The sequence below is a fragment of the Haemaphysalis longicornis genome, unplaced genomic scaffold, assembly GCF_048455015.1.
Source record: "Haemaphysalis longicornis isolate Haplotype H1 unplaced genomic scaffold, Haemaphysalis longicornis Haplotype H1 scaffold_1, whole genome shotgun sequence".
NCBI classification, from domain to species: Eukaryota; Metazoa; Arthropoda; class Arachnida; order Ixodida; family Ixodidae; genus Haemaphysalis; species Haemaphysalis longicornis.
The window spans coordinates 214,451,384-214,469,269 of NW_027526203.1; the positions used below are offsets into that span (position 1 = coordinate 214,451,384).

The window sequence follows — 17,886 nt, forward strand, 5'->3', positions numbered from 1 at the left end:
TCTGCAGTTTTGGTTGGCGGTGTGGTCACCTTTTCGTAGTTTTTCGCACCTGACCCGAAAGTTAACCCATCTCGTATTTTTCACTTGATACTGTACTTAATTTGGGTGGGCGTTCTTCCGGAACTTTACGGCACAGCAAATGCACTGCTCTCGGCACTTCATGCAAGCAATCTTAGTTGATGTTGTTTACTACATTCTTGCTAAATGATGATCAGGAGCATGATAAATGACAATTTTTTTCAGAATGAGCGAGCAAAATCTCTGCCCCTACTCCAGCCTCCCACGCTTCCAATGGTTCAGATGCCTTTATAAACTAGCATAGTTCTTTTATGCGTTTAAAATCATGTTGGGCAAGGTAATATAGGTAACTGCGGAATCATTACAATATATCTTACTCATTTTATATCGAAATATTTCGCAGAGGCGTGAATTCTGGTTAATGCAATACTTGGTCCTAATTGTTCCCACTAGATGGCGGCGTCAACGTCATGGTTTATATTTTTTAAAGCTCTACAGCAGAAGTATACGGCTCTTTTAAAAGAAAATTATTCTATTGTGAGAGTTCAATCTAAAACGTCCAAGATTAAAGCTATTTCAAGCGTAAGAGAACAGTTCTGGGCCACAAACTTTTGTGTCGTTTGCTTTGAGACAAATTCGCCAGATGTCGCTACTTGGCAGAGCCGGAATGCAGAAACCGCAGAGTGCAATCCTTTCGTTTTCAGCGGCAAACGGCTACTCTTGCTTAATTTAACACGGTAAACGGTAAAGCGCGCTAAGGACACTAGGCAACAGGTTCATTCAGAAGGCCGGTGCAGGAAACCACACTTTCCTGCGATCATGACTTGATGGGAAGCAATGAAATGAAACTCTTTGGCAGGAGTTGTCGTTACGGGATGCGCATGCTCTTGCCCTTGTCGCGACCGGCGCAGAGAATCAGCTGCGACAGCGTTTGGGCTTGAACTGGTTTATTCAGCCCGCGTGAGCGCTTGAGCGTGCGCCTTGTGATCACGAGCGCCGTCCCCGCGTCGACCCCGGCGTCGTCCAAGCGCTGCGTGCGGAGCTCCGCCTTCGTCGTAGGCGCAGCGCTCCCTTGGCGCGCCATTAGTTAGCACCTCATAACTGAAACAACGTCAAGGCTACGCTCGAAACACAGATGGTGCAAAAAATCCTTTCGGATACAGCGTCCATGAAAGCAAATGCAAAGAAAACTGATTACACACCAGACACGGAGCGCTGTGCGATCACGCTGCAAGCGTCGTTGCTCCTGCGCTCACTGTATCCTTCCGCCGAGAACGTAGGTGACGGAGGAGCGTCAAGCCCAGTTTGCCCCGTGTGCAAGTGCTTTAAATTCCGGTATAAAACAAATATGTGCAACTGTGTAAACACACACACACACAAAATATGTTTTTTGTAGCTTTCTGATGTTTTTACGCTCGTAAAAAATTGATTAAATCAAGAGCGCACTAACATGTCACGATTAGTTCAAGAAATAGCCGTTGCGCTCCGATACCATCGACCCCCCCAAAAACCCCATCTCAGGGGCCCTTTAAGTCACACATCAGACAACACCTTCGCAATACATGGCAAGCACACTGGAATGAACAGGCAGACAACAAGCTACACGTTATAAAGACACTCTTGGGAGCATACACCACTGACACACACAACAGGCACAATGAAGTTACCCTGGCTCGATTACGGATAACCCGGCGCGGTGGCTCAGTGGCTAAGGCGTTTCGCTGCTGAGCACGAGGTCGCGGGTTCGATTCCCGGCCACGGCGGCCGCTTTTCTGATGGAGGCGAAAAGCAAAAACGCCCGTGTGTACGAGATTTCGGCACACAATAAAGATCCCCAGGTGGTCAAAATTAATCCGGAGCCCTCCACTACGGCGCGCCTCATCGCCTGCGTTGCGTCGACGCGTTAAACCCCAGAATCAATCATCATCGATTACGGATAGGCCACACGCATGTAACACACTCATACCTGCTCACGGGATCTCCAAGACCCTTGTGTAGCAGGTGTGGAGACGGCCTATCCGTGATCCATTTGCTACTTCAATGCGAAGCACTCCACACAACACGACAGAAACACTTCGCCGACCTCTACAGACAACACATTCCACTACACCCAGCATTGTTTTTAGCGGATGACCCCATGGTTCCTGTACAATGCACGTTTAAGTTTCTTAGTGACATCAAGTTTTTACACCTGGTTTCCTATCACGCGTAGTTGCTTTTAAACCCGATCTCATACCACGCACCATCACAACCTGGCCTTTTACACCAGCCACCCTCATTGTCTTTTACTGAATTCACTTTGGTTTTTGTTGAACGGTTTTAGCGTTTACAGTTACATCCTTCATACCTAACCACCGTTTTGGCGCTCTTTGCCCTCGTTGGCCTTGCGCCATAAAACATCAACCATCATCATCATCAGCGGACGCATGGCTGCACGGTGCGCCGTCCGGCTCTAGTACACTCTCGTCCGGCTTTGCGCGCCGCGTTGTGGGAGTGTGCATGGCGGGAGTTTAGAACTGCTAAAAATATTGTTGTCACGCTGTGCACCATCTTAAATCCACGTTGCGCACTGCCATGAAATTGTCTCATTGTCTCAAAATTTTATTTTTGAACAAAATTTGTTCATTATATTCTGCAGAGGGCAAATTTTACCTCGTTCGAGGTTTTAAATACATTGGTTTCTATGGGGACTTTCAAGAGGAATTATGATTTGCTTGTTATGGCCATTACTTCGTGATAGCCCATCTCGTTATAATGAGGTTTTAACTGTAGTTGCAATTTAAGCAACAGTTTTAGTTCAGCATGGGTTTTAAGGATTTCCCATTGATTTTTGTGCCCCACCGTGGGTCTGATTCATGTGTGTAAGCGTCAAATGAGAATTCTTTTTTTTCCCCTTCCGTTTGCATTCCCGTTCCAGTGCGTCAATCTTTGACCATTCGTGTGCCCCAAATGCACATGCAGTGTTCGATGGCTACACGATGCGGCTGAGGGCCTCAGAAGATATTTCCTGCAGCAGTGTGGATGGCGTAAGTGAGACTACTGTGTGCATAACTCTAAAAAGGAAGCTCGTTACAGCGATAGCTGTTGCCTCAGAGCCGATAGGCGCTTTTACGTGGTGATACCAATGGGGCCTGTTTTTGGACCATTCCTCCCAGTGACCACCGACTGCCCGATGATTATGCAGCATGCGGAATATATTATCAGTGTTGTCTTCCCTATGTGTGTCTGCCGGGCTTTGAGTTGAACACAGACATGACTTTTTCACAGTCGCAATCTACGTGGCGAAGGATAATTCCCTGCTGCAGATGTTACCCCTCTGAAAAGTAGCTTGGTGCATTTGGCTTGCACCTCTAGTTTGCACTGTGGACCACTTGCAGATCTGCCCGTGTGATGCATGTGGGAGGATCAGAAGAATGGGTTGAGGATACTGTGAGCTAAGCGCTGCTTACCACAAGGAGACAGTGGCCCTACAAGCAAAAGCAGCCTGAAAATTGTTGCTGCCTGCAAACAACGGGCTCCAAACTGGCTTTTTTTTGCCTTGTACAAGTGATGGCAAATGCCTGGGCTGCTGTGTACTAGTGTTGTTCTTTTAAAAGGTTGACCTGATTAAGGCAAAGGTGTTCATTCCTGTACTTGTTTCTTTTTTGCGAGGGTACTACCCCTATATTCCCCTTGGGCAGCATTAGTTTTATATGTCATTTGGAAATTGTGCTCAAATGGTGGTGTGCCAAAACCATAGTAAATTGTTCATGCATGTGTGTGCGTGCCTCTGCATCATGTCCAAGTTTTGCATTTCACAACTTGATTGAAACAATTTAATAAAAGTGTATGCTGCCAGCGGAAGCAGTAAAAGGGGATATGAAGCACCAGTCTTAAGCCAGAATGTTTCCTTGTCACCCCCAAGTGTGGCATGCATTTGGATTGCCTGAAGTCATTGTGACAAGCGTGCGCTTTTTTCAGATCCGAATCACCTACATCGACCTGATGTCTCCCAAGTCAGGAAGGCAGGAGCTGTTAAGAAAGCAGTACTACTTTGACTGCCAGTGTGCCAGGTGCGGTGGCGAGGTAGGTTCCCTCAGGAATTCCCTGCCTGCTTTCTCAAGATACTCACTGAAAGCTCGGAATCAACCACAGAAAAAGTGTGCTGCTGCTTGTTAAAACAGAAATTAAAGTTGCGCTTTCTGGCCAGCCTTTGCGAGTTGCCAGCAGAGCTGCTTTGCACCCGGGGTCCAGCACACACCAAGGAAAGGCTCATTTCAAATACCTAGCTCCTCGCATGCAGCAATTTTAATTATCAGCGTTGAACCCTCTTGAGCTCCCTATGGTGCCAAGACTGCCACAACAGAGGCCCTTGGTCTCGTGGGTTTGGATCCTACCCGGCGGGCATTTTTTCTCCACTTTCTAACAGCAGAAACTGTATAATGATGAAAGAGGTTTCTGTAGCCTGTAGAAAAGCAGGTTGCATTACACCTTTTTTGCTTGCATGCCATGTAACCATCTTGCCTGAGTTAATTGGCGTAATCTATGCATGGGCAGTCTCCGGAGGCAGCAGCTCTAACTGGTGCTGCACTGGAATGCCTTCCATGGGAAACTGTTTGCGACTGTGCAGGCAGCAGGGGGATAACTAGGGGCACTACATCCCGTTAAATTCATTTTGATGGGGCACCTGTTTCTCATCAGTGCTGTCTTCTTCTCTCTACCAGTGAGTGGCTCCATCTTGAGAAGTCCCCCCCTTGATGGTTTCCTGCCACCTTTGCCACGATCTGCCTCTTTGCTTCCTCCCCTCAACCCCCATAACTGCACTATGTTCTTGACAGAGGAGCCGTCATTTGTTCTCAGTGCATGGCCGCCAAGCCTTCTTTGCACCAGTCCTTTCATAATTTAACTTTTTCAATGTCTAATGTAATATAACCATTGGATACAGCTATTCTTGTTAGTTTTTGTGGTGTGAGCAGCATGACCATGATGCGAAGGGCGCAGATTGTGGCATTGTCGGGACGAAGTTACTGGCGAACGGTGTGTGCCTAATCACGAAGAGTGTGAAACAGGGCGTGTGGTTTTCGTTAGTATTATGAGCAGGCTGATAGCCCATCAGGTGCCATATACCGGGGTGTGACGCTGCCTCGACCTTCGCACATAACATAGCAACGCATATGGCCTTATGTGCAAAGGACGAGGCAGCGCCACCCGCCGCGGTGGCTCAGTGGCTAAGGCGTTGCGCTGCTGAGCACGAGGTCGCGGGTTCGATTCCCGGCCGCGGCGGCCGCTTTTCTGATGGAGGCGAAAAGCAAAAACGCCCGTGTGTACGAGATTTCGGCGCACGTTAAAGATCCCCAGGTGGTCAAAATTAATCCGGAGCCCTCCACTACGGCGCGCCTCATCGCCTGCATTGCGTTGGCGCGTTAAACCCTACAATCAATCAATCAACGAGGCAGCGCCACACCCCGGTAGTTCCAGTGACAAGCGTGTGGGGTGGTGAAAGCGTCGCCTGCCGTTTATTGCACAACTAACAACTAGTCTCTCCGCATCACCTTCCATATTGGAAATTCCTATTTCGGCCTGCTTGTGCCTATGGATGTTGGGCTTCTTCAAAGGGAATACCTCTGTTATATTCTGCATTGCTGACCTCGCCCCTGTCTTGTGCACTTAACTTAGCTTTTGGCTTGGTTGAAATGTCGTTGCACAGTGCTCCTGAAACCACTTGCTGTTTCTTCCATCTTGCCTGGACTCTGGTGGAGGAGAAAGGCGTAAGCAGCAAATGTCATGGGCTTTGCACCTTTGGTTCCAATAGAGGCATTGATATTCTGTGCCGACTGGTTGCGTTGCAGAGGAGCTGTGATCTTACCTACGTTAATGAACACTAGTTTTTATGTTATTGCAGAGCTAACCGTGTTAAACAAACCAGACTATAAAATTCAACCTTATGTAAAATTTGGGCATGAACAATTTGGCAGCTTGCAATAAGGAAATGTTTAGAATTTTGAACGAAACTGCGGTACACAGCTAAAAAGGACTGAGAAAAGAAGAGGCAAGCTTTAGTGAAAGAGGCCTGGAGGGCCCTTTTGACTTCATTTCTAATGCCATGGAAGCTATAGCGGTGCCGTTGTGGAACAATTTTTTGTGGGGCTTCATTCATTAGCAAAAAAAGTCATCTTGTTACCAGCTTACACTTTCATTTCAACAAGGTACCAATGCCATGTATTGTGCACCTGACTGAATTCTCCTCTAATTCAATCTTGGCTGGTTACTTATTGCTGCACCAGTGTGTATGAGCAGTTTTTCCCGACTTTCAAGACTATTCCTACCCCCCCTCCCCCCGCTGAAAAAAATCTGGAGTGCTATGCTCTGGATTGAATTTTGATGGTCGTGTGGTTCACTTCATTGTGTTTATAAACCTGCTGGATTCAGTGCATCCACCAAAAGGGCAGCACCTCAGATAAGTTTCTGGTGTCTGCATTTTTACTTCGCTATGCGGAAAACCTGTGGTGCTTGCAGCAAGCTTTCAAGTAATCACTTCCACCAACAGATGTTAGTTTATATATGCCATTATGGAGTGCAGTAAGCAAGCTGTAACGCATTAGTTTGAGCTAACGTTTTCTTGAAGTCGCCTGATTGTATGGTAGCTCCTTTCGAGGGGGTCCCATGTCCAGGGTTCGTACAGGACCTTGAAAATCTTGAAATTGAAAATTGAGTTTTCAAGGGCCTTGAAAGCTGGGAATTTTGTCCTTCTTGAAAACCCGTGATTTCTTTGTGCAACAAAGAGGAGACCCAATTACGTGTCCGGGTTTTCGTGGCTTTGGCCCTGCATACTGCCTATCCAAAATATGGTTTTTATAATTTAAAGCCAGCTTCGGGGGTGCAGTAGTGCTGCTTAATACAGCTTTTACAATTTAAAGTGAGCTTAGGAGCGCAGGCGTGCTGCTTCACACATTGGCTAGTTTGAAACGAAATCCCTGCATCGGACCAGGCAGAAATTAGCATAGGTCCTCTTCCAATTTTCGATACTGCTTTCTGCATTGCCTCATCCTGTTATTCATTTTGCATATCTTCCCAGTGCTGTGCCCCGCTACGTTTCGAAAATGAATGGTGCTGACACTCCAGGGTGAAATAACTTTTAAAAATGAGCACAGATAAGCAAAACTCTGAATGTGAGAACACAGTGCATCTAGCTCCTAAGCTTTACTGGAATGGTGAGCAGGGCCAGTAGAGTCACAGTGCATCTAGCTCCTAAGCTTTACTGGAATGGTGGGCAGAGCCAGTAGAGTCACAGTGCATCTAGCTCCTAAGCTTTACTGGAATGGTGGGCAGAGCCAGTAGAGTCGTTAATCTCCCCCCTTTAATGAACACAAAAATTTGGGGGATGGGAATGGGATTGGCAGGAGGTATTTCCAAGACTGTGTATTAAGAGCATTTGCAGAGCTCGAAAAAGTTTAAAATGGCATGGCTTTTGTAAAGCCCTCTCAGTATTACTGTGGGTGGGGGTAGACTTGTCCACTTCCAAAGGGTTGAGCTGTTTCAAGGAGATTTTTCTTGAGGTCATTTTTTGAGATGTGAAGAAGCAAACATTTAGTGTGTGAAAACAGTAGTGAAACAGTGCAAGTGCTCCCTTGCGCCCTTGAAAATGCCTTGAACAGGGCCTTGAAAGTCCTTGAATATCCTTGAATTCTTGTCCCTGAATTCTTTACGAACCCTGCATGTCTGAAAACCTGCTACTGAATATAAAAGTGGTTAAATCAATTTCTATGGTGTCAGTACTCTTGGAACCAGTTATTTTTGGCATTGTGCCTCTGGAGTTACTTAACATTACTAGCATTCTGCTACGCAGATAACTTGCTCCAGATGCAAATTGGTTCGGGCAACTGCCAGTGGCACCTTGTTTTTCTAAATACGTGTGCAAGTTGGTCCTTTTGGCCTTCAAAAAGCACAATTGAAAAAAGTAAGAAAACCTGTGACTGTAGACCACTTCATATTTGTGCTTCTCGGTTAAAAGATGTTTGGACTTGGCATGCGGTAGCCACCTGGAAAGGGGGTGTGTGCAAAGGCAGCATACTCTCGCCCTTTGACAAGGTACGGGCAACATGTTTCATGACAGGGCATATAAGCTACCTTGAAAAAAAAAAAAAGGTGAACGTTGACAAACAAATAAAGCTCCCGCATGAGCAGAAGCAAAGGGTGCTAGCATGACTATTTAGCATTACCGGAAGTGCACGTGAAAAAAATGTTTATCAGCGGGAACCTTTGCACCTTGATGTACAAACCTGGTAGCAACGCAACAATTTTCGTACGAAAAATGATGGGGATTCAAAATAGTAAGTGCAGCTATAAAAACTTTCCACCGTAATTGGGAGCGCTCTGCTGTTTATGAAAAAAAAAAAAAAAAATGCTATACTACTCGGCTCAGATGACCTTGAGCACACAACATAATGATTTGCGCAGGTTTGTTTTCCATATCCGGAATGGGTTACAGGGTCCCGCTACTACAGTGCACAAATTATCATAAGAAGCATGAAAAGGAGAAATCTGGTGAACAACAGGGTATGTGCCAAGGAAAGTACCATGCATACGGGAATAGATGGCATAAAGGTCAAATGTTAAAGCAGGAAAAAGGACTGCATGACCTACCTTAAAAACTGAACTTTTAGTTTCTTTCGGAGTTAACAATTAGAAGTCATCGTGGCACCAGTTATCACATTAGTGAGAAGGGCATTCAGTTTAGGGGCAGACTTCTCGGTTGGTGGTGTGGGTATCTACATACAAAACAGTGTGAGGAATCGAAAGCAGTCAGGTAGGTCATCAATGTAAAAAAAAAAAGGCAAAAAAATGGCCAATAGATTCTTGTAATACATGGCAGTAAAAGTTTTAGTTTGAGAATACTTTCACACCATTCTAATTGTCAGTTTAAAAAATTGGTGTTTAGGAAAAGTAAACGTGGACCAGCCGCAATGTAAGCTTCAGGTTTATTAACTGCAGCATGACTGTAAGTCTTCGAGGCTTTGATAACATCTGGACAGTGCCTTTTTTGGTAGTCACACACTTGGCAAAAAGAAAGCCATGCTTGGAAGTTACGTTGCAAAAACCAAGGGGCAAGCTTTTAAAATGGTCAGTTTGCAAGACTGACAAAAAGTTTTTGAATAATTTTGCGTAAAGAAGGAAGTATTGCGGTGGTTTGGTAAATAGAGGTTACATGTTTGTCATCTTTCTTAAATAATATCTTTGTTTTCTTTAAAAGGAAAAACATATGGGACAAGATTAGTAATATTAGAAAGTATTAGTGAGATATGTTAAAGTATATGCTGTGCTCAAACATTGTGAAAGTTTGGCCTATTGTCATTAGGCTCAGAAAGCATTGTGCTGAGATTATTGTACTAACATTAAATGGAAATAGACAAGGATGTGGGAGTTTTCCCAGCGTTTTGGGGCTCTGAAAATTTTTTGTGGTTTCCAGGCAAATAAGCTTTGTATTATTTAAAATTACCGTGGATGCGAAGGAATTCTTTGGTGAAGTTTTTACGACCCCTCCTTCTTCTGGCAGATAATGAGTGTTGTATCATTAAAAAAACTGTGGATGCAGAAGAAATCTTTGGTGAAGTTTTTAAAAAGAAATTGAAAATTCTCTACGGTATTTTGGCGTCATTTTCATTCCTAAAAGGTCTACTTTTTTTTTTCTTTTTGTCAGGAAGTGGAACCCATGAGGCAGAGGCTTGGGCTTTTATGAACAGCTTGAAAGAAAAGAAAAGTGATAAGCGTGGATTGGGGAACAAAAACGAGTGGATGTGGGATGCATAGAACAGCTGGGCAGGGCCAGTGATGGATTGTAGAAGCAGGCAAAGATCTTTGTGAGGAAGAAGTGAACAGGGCCTAGGGAGAGACCCAAGTCCTGCAGTAGTGGCCTAGCAGAGCTGCATGTTAACAGCGACGATGTGATTTCTTGTTCCAGGTTCCTGATTGCATCACAGAGAAGTCACCAGAGCTTACTGCTGAAGTTGAATCAAAGACCAAGGAACTGGCATCAAAGGGTGAGGGCCCCCTTGACTGTCCACACGCTGCAAGTTTATTTTCTTCCCCTCACCCCCTTTACCCCCTCCTCGTCGTGGAAATTATTCAGACATGCCAGCTTTTAAAGAGGGGACGCTTAGAATGCAGTGTGACAGTAGACGGCCACTTGCAAGAGAAAGCAGCACTGCCAAGATCATTGGTTCAGAGCTTTAGCTCACAATTAAAACACAACTTCCAATTTTGGTGTTTTCATCTGGAAGAAATGGCGGGGTTTTTGTTTTTTGGCTATTGTTTCTGACTGTAAATCTGCGTTTTGCCAGCAGCAGGTTTTGTGGAGGCAGCCGTGAGAGCTTGTTCACTTGGTGCCTTGCGGCATGACCACGGGCTAGCGCTTTTACAGGCGGCATACCGTGTCCCTTGTTCTAAAGCATTGTACAAGCAGCAATAAAGGTACATGATGTGTTTCAGTAATGTTAGTGCCTGCAATTACAGGTATAATATTTTGGGGGGGTGAGTTGCAGCACAGGCACCATCACTAAACTTGTCTTGATCAGTCAGAGTTTACTCATTCATGACCTTGCACCATCTTTTGGTTGTGTTGGCACCAAGAAGCAATTGATCCGCATCCGGCAGTGTCTCATCCTTGGGATCTCTGTTGCCTGACACTTTCTTTGTGGGCATGAGTTTTGGAAATCTGGCGAACTGTTCTAGCAAGACAGTTTACTGAACTTTATAAACGAGAAAAGCGTAAGTGGGAAAGATGTGTAATTAAGGCAATAACCTGGCTAAATTCACTGCCAAACAAGTGAAACCCTAAAACGAAAAAAGGAAGGCAAAAACCCAGGTCTTCAAGCCATACCCTGAGGTTCCGCCCCCCACACCATGAAAGTGAACTCTGCTAGGTGTCCTTTTTGATGTCTCCGAGATGCGCGCATGTTCAAAGCATGTCACTAGATGACACATTGTGCTTATGACACGGGCCGGCGCAAATGTGCGAAGGAGCAGTGCATGGGAACAGCATGGGCAGGGTGGCTTGTTGGGCTCACTCAGCAGCAGCCCCTGTTGGCCACGCTCTGTCGCCTGACTGGTACCATCAGTGCCTCTCGGTCGTTGCCTAATTAGTCGTTTCAGCTTACCTTGTTGGAGCCTGTGTGTCGCACTTTGCCGTCACCGTGTTCCTCCTCTTTCCCAAGCAGGACAGGACGAAGCAGCAGCTCGGCAGATGCGCCGGTGGGCAGAGAAGTTCCTGGCAGGAAATAAGCTGCCAGAGACAGACGTGGCACACATCAATGCCCTGGACCTCCTTGCAAAGAGCTGCACTACTTTGAGGGACTACCACGCTGCGTTGGCCCACTACTTGGCACGAGAGCCTGTCTTCAGGTGAGTGCTGGGGGCAGGGAGTGTGGGATTTTCACCGAGCTGAGTACAGGTGCACATAAACCATAGGGCCAGGTTTGTTGCTATGCCGTTTGAACTTCAATGCTGCCCTGATATAACATTGATAAACAGGAGGACGTAACTGGGTCTGTCCATCATGGAACCTCCAGGTGCTCCTACCTGGGCTTGTCGGTGCTCTGATTTCGCAGGGTGTCTATACACTGATTGGTGTCTCTATGGCTCAAAATCTGGGTGAGCTGCAGATGCAAACTATACTGCTCAAGGTAGATTTTTAATGAAAACAAATCTTAAAAAATAAAAGGAAACCTGGGTAGGTAAGCAGCACAGGTTCCGTTTTTGCAGGTAGGTTCTATGGCCAAATGGACAGACTGTGAGATGAATAATTACTTAATTTAACTTCTGTGTTTCTTGTTTAAAGAACAGGTGTGTGTTGTGGTGTAAGGGGAAATAATTGTTCCAGGCCACACTACTTTTTTTTTTTTTTAATTGTGTAATGCAAATGTACTTAGGGATCCCAACGCTACATTTTACAATAGAATTCATTTGAAGCCCAATTAAAAAAGAATGTGGCAATAAAAATGGTGGGTGTTATTTGTGCATTACGTTTCACTAATTTTGGCACGTTAGCCGTGAATCTGGCCAGGCTACTCCCGCCTGTGTTTCAACTACGCCGCTACAACTGCCATCATAATCATCATTACAAGCAAATAGAGTTTCTGGGCATCTTTGATGCCGCCTGAATTAGATGTATTTTACCCAACAAATTTTTCTGGTAATTACAAACCTGATCTGAATAGAATTTCTTTAACTACCGTATTCCCGATTGTAATGCGCACCCTTTTTTGCTAGAAGGCGCGTTTAAATTTGTGTGCACATTACAATTGGGCTCAAAACAAAAATAAGTCTCAAAGCGGCCGGCAGCCATCCCATGGACACAAACTCCTTCCAAAATCATATTCAATCTAATTAAGAAAAATCTATCGACGTCACGTCAGCAAATTTTGGCGCACCCATTTCTCAATGGGTATACCTTACTCAACTGTTGCACATTTTTTGGCTGCTGCAATTATCAATTTCATGTCAAAAGTTGTGTTGGTCAAGGCACTTAACATCGCAAACACCTTCAATGTTCCTAGCTCCAGTTTTCTTTTCCAGCAGGAGCTGGGCAAACAAATCTATGAATCATGAGGGATTTTCGTTGCCACATTTGCATGCATCAAATAAAATGTCTTCTGCCAGGGACATTATGTCTGCACGGTAGAATCTGCGTAAAATTATTTTTTTGAAATTTCCTGCATAAACTTACCTGCACATTATAATAGTGGACGCATGAGAATCGTGCAAACGGTATTTGGGCTACTGTATTCACAAAGACGTATTGCGCGCAAGAAAGCTGTTTGTTTACTTTTCCGGTCGCGGGTTCGAGTCCCGGCCGCGGCGGCCGCTTTTCTGATGGAGGCGAAAAGCAAAAACGCCCGTGTGTACGAGATTTCGGCGCACGTTAAAGATCCCCAGGTGGTCAAAATTAATCCGGAGCCCTCCACTACGGCGCGCCTCATCGCCTGCGTTGTGTCGGCGCGTTAAACCCTACAATCAATTGTTTACTTTTCCAGCCTCACTAGCCTCAAAAAACTAAGAAATCAAGCATAAATTTTTGGACACAAATTTTTGAACATGTCAGGCAATGTGTCAATGTTTTTCTCATCTTACTGATTTAGTTAGCAGTTTCCTTGAACACAGTGCTGTTTTTTGAGTACCGAGATTGACTTAAACATTTAATAAATTTACCCCTAATTTGTTTGCACTTATCAGGAAGGTATTGTTAATAGAGTTGCATTTAGAATTGACAGAGAAAAAAATGTTCTAAATAATGGATTTTCCAGTAAGTCGTGATAAATATGCCTTAACCCTACAAAGCCCAAACATATTTCCAGGCAAATAAAAATTCCAGACACGTGTGAACTTCTGTTAGTGTGTACTTTGTTTATTATGTAGTATGACTTCATTCACACAAAAAGAAAAATGAAATTAAAAATCAGTAAATGTTTAATGAATGTATCATATATGATACAGTGAGCTTTTCTGCTACCTCCTTGCCAGCTACAGTGTCATGGCTTGTGGTATTCGAAGAAGCAGTTGCGTTGCTTTTTCAGGCAGAGAGGTACAGTCTTTGTCAAAATTTTGTGGGCCACGGCGACCGTGGCCGGACCAGACGCGCGGCCGAGCAGGGGCGCTGTGCTTGCCGCTGTCGGCTGGTTGCGTGGCTAAAGAGAGCGAGGGGAACTTTTGCTCTTGCTTTTTTAGTGTGCCCGGAGCGACAAGTGCTGCGCAAAGTGCCTGCGCTGAAGCGAAGTGCGCCTGCTCTGAGAAACTAGCCCTTCTGAACTTTTCGCGCCAGCCATTCTATGAAAGGAAGCATGTGAGTTCCCCTCACTCTCTTTAGCCGCGTAACCAGCCGACAGCAGCAAGCGCAGCGCCCCTGCTCGGCCGCGCGCCTGCTCCGGCCACGGTCGCTGTGGCCCACAAAATTTTGACAAAGACTGTACATTGCATTTCACGAACACAACTGCGCTAAACGTGCTAGCGCTTGGTACGCAGCTCCTGCGTTGATGTCACTTGCTTGTCACAAGTGGAAGATGCCCAGCCGTGTCTCTTCGAACGTCATCTTGGGGCTGATTCGGTGTGACCTTTGTCTTCTTTGTGGAAGGCGAAGGGAAGCTGGTCGGCAGTCCTCTTGGTGCTTTTCGTGTGGAGATCAGGCGTTCTGATAGGTTGGCAATGTCATCAGCTTGAGTGGCCGCTCCTTCAACTGATGGCTCAGGAGCCTGTGGACATTCCATGCATTTATGACGCAGATGAATGCTGCATGGTATACAAGATACATGTGCTAGTGCCTGGAGCACCTGGAGCTGTTGAAAGCTGTGTTAGAAAGCGCATCAGAAGTGATTCGAAAACTGTGCCATCAGTGAAGACCCACTGTATCAATTATGATATTTGGAAATATGAAGCGACTTCAAAATATGGGCGGGCTTTAAAAACGTCAACAAAAGAGATCATTATGGTCGAGCAACGTTTTCTGAGGAAGAAAATGTCCAAATGTGAGACAAAAAAAGGAAATACTCACTGTTTGCCGACTAAAATGATGCCGGTTGGATGCCACCGCGAAAGCTTCCACGTGCGGCCATATTTCTCGAGCTGCCAGCAAGCCTCTGGCGGCACCTTTCTGAACTACTCACATGAGAAAAGTCCGTCAGTGTAGCAAAACTGATGCTCTGACCTTTGGTCTCAGCTTTATGTGATTTATCGTCCCTTTCTGACTTCTCAAACACTGCGTATCAAATTTGATACGCTGAGCATTGTGGGGTTAAGAATTTTTTTAGAGCATGCCTATTTTGAGAGTGTAAAACTTTATGCTGGAAAATTTTCGGCTGAGCTGAGTTGCTGAAAAGTTATTGACTGGCCAAAATGGTAAAAAAAGTATGGGGAGGTGAATGACATCACAATAAATGATTATCACTTGCTTTCTTTGGAGAAAATTCAGTTTCCCTCATGTTTCTCCTTCCCCTCATGTGTGACATGGAACAACTTGCACAGGGTGTTTTTCTTCTCTTTTTTCAATGTGCAATAAGTTTTTAAGCAGGAATGCGTTGTGGGAATCGTGGAGAACCGCGACCTGCGATCCCGAGCCGGCGCGCGCTTCGGGAGATACGCTTTCTTCTTCTTTATTTGGTACCCACAGCGCCATTTTGGCATTACAGTGGGGGGGAATAACAAAAAGAAATACATCAACTAGTCACATTGACAACCAAAAATCAAAAATGTTTCAGAGGCCGCGAGCCCTTTTTAAGATACATTCGTACACACAAGGAGGAAAATAAAAATATAAAAATTAAAGAAAAGATGTGCCATGCCCTTCAAATTTCGGAACTAACGGTTGTCAGTAACAGCACAAATGGTACAGTATATCAGCGAGCTTCAATAACTATACAAAGAAAAGGCCGCGGCAAGTCGCTCCCTTGCTTTCCACTCAGTTACTGTCGCACAGAAAAAATTACACACTGCATCAACGACAACACGAGGAAGAAATAGCCGAAAAGTGAAAGTACAACGCTGCCCTAACATGTCAGGCTACAACGCAGTTCGAGTGTCACGTATACACACACACAAAAAACAAAATATTTTTGCATCACAATAAATTCCCAGTGAACAAATGAGCATTAGTTCAAAGCTCTTAACAAACACATGGAAGCGTAAAATGCATCCGCAGACTGTTCCGTAACTATGTGCGCAGGTAACTGATTCCATTGGTGTATTGTTTTCGGAAAAAATGAGTTTGTGAACGCCAATGTGTTGCAGCGAATTTCACGCACCTTGCAGGTGTGATCCATTCGCGCTGACACGTAATGAGGTGCAAAAATGTAATCATAGCGGGAAATGTCAATTTGAGAATAGTATATGGAATGGAATAGTTTTAAGCGAACCATTGCCCTTCGGTCTTCTAGTGTCTCCCATTTCAAAATGTTTTTGTAGTGACTTGCGCTAAACTTTGAGTTCCTAGGAGTCTTGCCAATGACGTACCGGGCTGCAAGGCTTTGTACCCTTTCTAATTTATTTTTGTCGAGAACGGTTGGGGGGGTCCCACACGGCGCAAGCGTACTCCAAGATCGACCTTATGTTAGACTTGTACAGTAATTTGCGCGTTGCCTGTGGAAAATTTCTTGTATTGCGTCGCAAAAAATCCAGAGTCCTACAAGCTTTACGTACGGTGTAATCGACATGTCGATGCCAGCAAAGCGTTGGAGTGAAGTAAACTCCCAAATATTTATACTCATCTGCGAATTGTAGAGGAACGTTTTTTATTGTGTAAGGGAGTTTATTTGGGCTACGCTTTCTTGAGAAGGTAAGGCAGACAGTTTTGTTCAGATTAAGTTGCATCTCCCATTTTACGCACCAGTCGTCTATAATTTTCAGATCGTTTTGCAATATTTCGCGATCATTTTCACAAGTAATTTTTCTGTACAATACGCAATCATCTGCGAACAGTCGTATACATGAAGTGATGTTATTGCTGATGTCATTTATGTAGAGAAGAAATAATAAAGGACCCAAAACGGACCCTTGGGGAACTCCTGACGTTACATTGGATGTCTCTGATGCAGCGCCGTTCACAAGCACATACTGACATCTGTTACTTAAATACTCCGAGATCCAGGAAAGTATTTTGGGTTGAATACCATAAGTCGCCAATTTTCTAAGCAATAACTTGTGAGGAACCGTGCGAATGCCTTCTTAAAATCTAGAAAAACAGAGTCAACGGATGTACGGTTGTCTAGCGCCTGGGAAATATCGTGAGTAAATTGGATCAACTGAGTTACGCATGATAATCGTTTTTGGAAGCCGTGCTGGAAAGGGTTGAACAGGTTGTTATCGCTAATGTGTTTAACAATCGCGCTATACAATATATGTTCAATTATTTTGGAGCACACGCAAGTTAAAGAAATGGGACGGTAATTGGAAACCTCATTACGAGGCCCAGATTTGTGAACAGGAGCTATAGAGGCGATTTTCCAGTCTACAGGGAGGGCACTGTATTGCACCGATTTAACAAATATTATTTTCAAATATGGTGCTATATAATACGCACATAACTTTAGCAAGGCATTCGGCAAACCATCTGGGCCGGATGCTTTCGATGTGTTTAACCCTTCAAGTAGTACTTGTATCCCACGCAAATCAAATGTCACGTCTTCCATAGGCTTTGTTACTCCCAAATCAGACGTTCTCCTTTCGTCCGTAGACGCCACCGGCAAGGAAAACACCGACGTAAAGTAGGAATTGAAGCATTCTGCTTTGTCAAGAGGTTCCACAATAGTATTGTTCCCTTGCACTAAGGCTGGAATTGAAAGAGTATCCTTTTTATTGCGCTTGATGTATTTCCATATTTCCTATAAATTCTGGCTAATACGCGATTGAAATGAATCAAAGTAACGTAATTTAGCCTGGCCGACTGAATTCTTCACTTCTTTGGCTATTGCTTTAAGTTTCCTGAGGTTACCTACTGAAGGATTGCGCTTGAATGCTCTAAACATTCTTTGTCTCCATTGTGTTAATCTGTGCACTTCTTTTGTGTACCACGGTTTACTTTTGTTACGTCTTTCCGTTAACAACCAAGATGGTACAAAATGATCGCGCAGCTCGAAAACTTTCTTTTTAAATATTTCCCACAGTTCTGATACAGGCAAGGTATCTGCTAATTTTTCAAAAAGGATAAAATGCCTGTCTAGTGCCTTATTAATTTCCTCTAGATTAGCTTTTCTGTAATCAAAAACTTGTCTTACCTTGTTGCTATATGTGTTTTCAGTCTTGAAGTTCATTTCACAGTGAACAGCTTTGTGGTCGCTGATTCCAGGGATAATCGTGATGGAGTTTACGTGTTCAGGTGCATTAGTGAGAAATAGGTCTAGAATGTGTTTT

At 44.6% G+C, this 17,886-nt stretch overlaps 1 protein-coding gene across 3 annotated transcripts in view; it reads left to right on the forward strand.

Annotated features, from left to right (window-relative positions):
- LOC144141609 (histone-lysine N-methyltransferase SMYD3-like) overlaps positions 1-17,886 on the forward strand; it is a 129,929-nt gene that overhangs the window by 67,293 nt on the left and 44,750 nt on the right. For 2 of the 3 annotated variants that reach the window (XM_077673168.1, XM_077673156.1), the window contains 4 exons: positions 2,936-3,044; positions 3,979-4,083; positions 9,956-10,034; positions 11,208-11,394. In XM_077673168.1, the coding sequence (XP_077529294.1) occupies positions 2,936-3,044; positions 3,979-4,083; positions 9,956-10,034; positions 11,208-11,394 (480 nt within the window). The remainder of the gene's footprint in view (positions 1-2,935; positions 3,045-3,978; positions 4,084-9,955; positions 10,035-11,207; positions 11,395-17,886) is intronic. The other variant, XM_077673162.1, reaches the window with a different exon arrangement.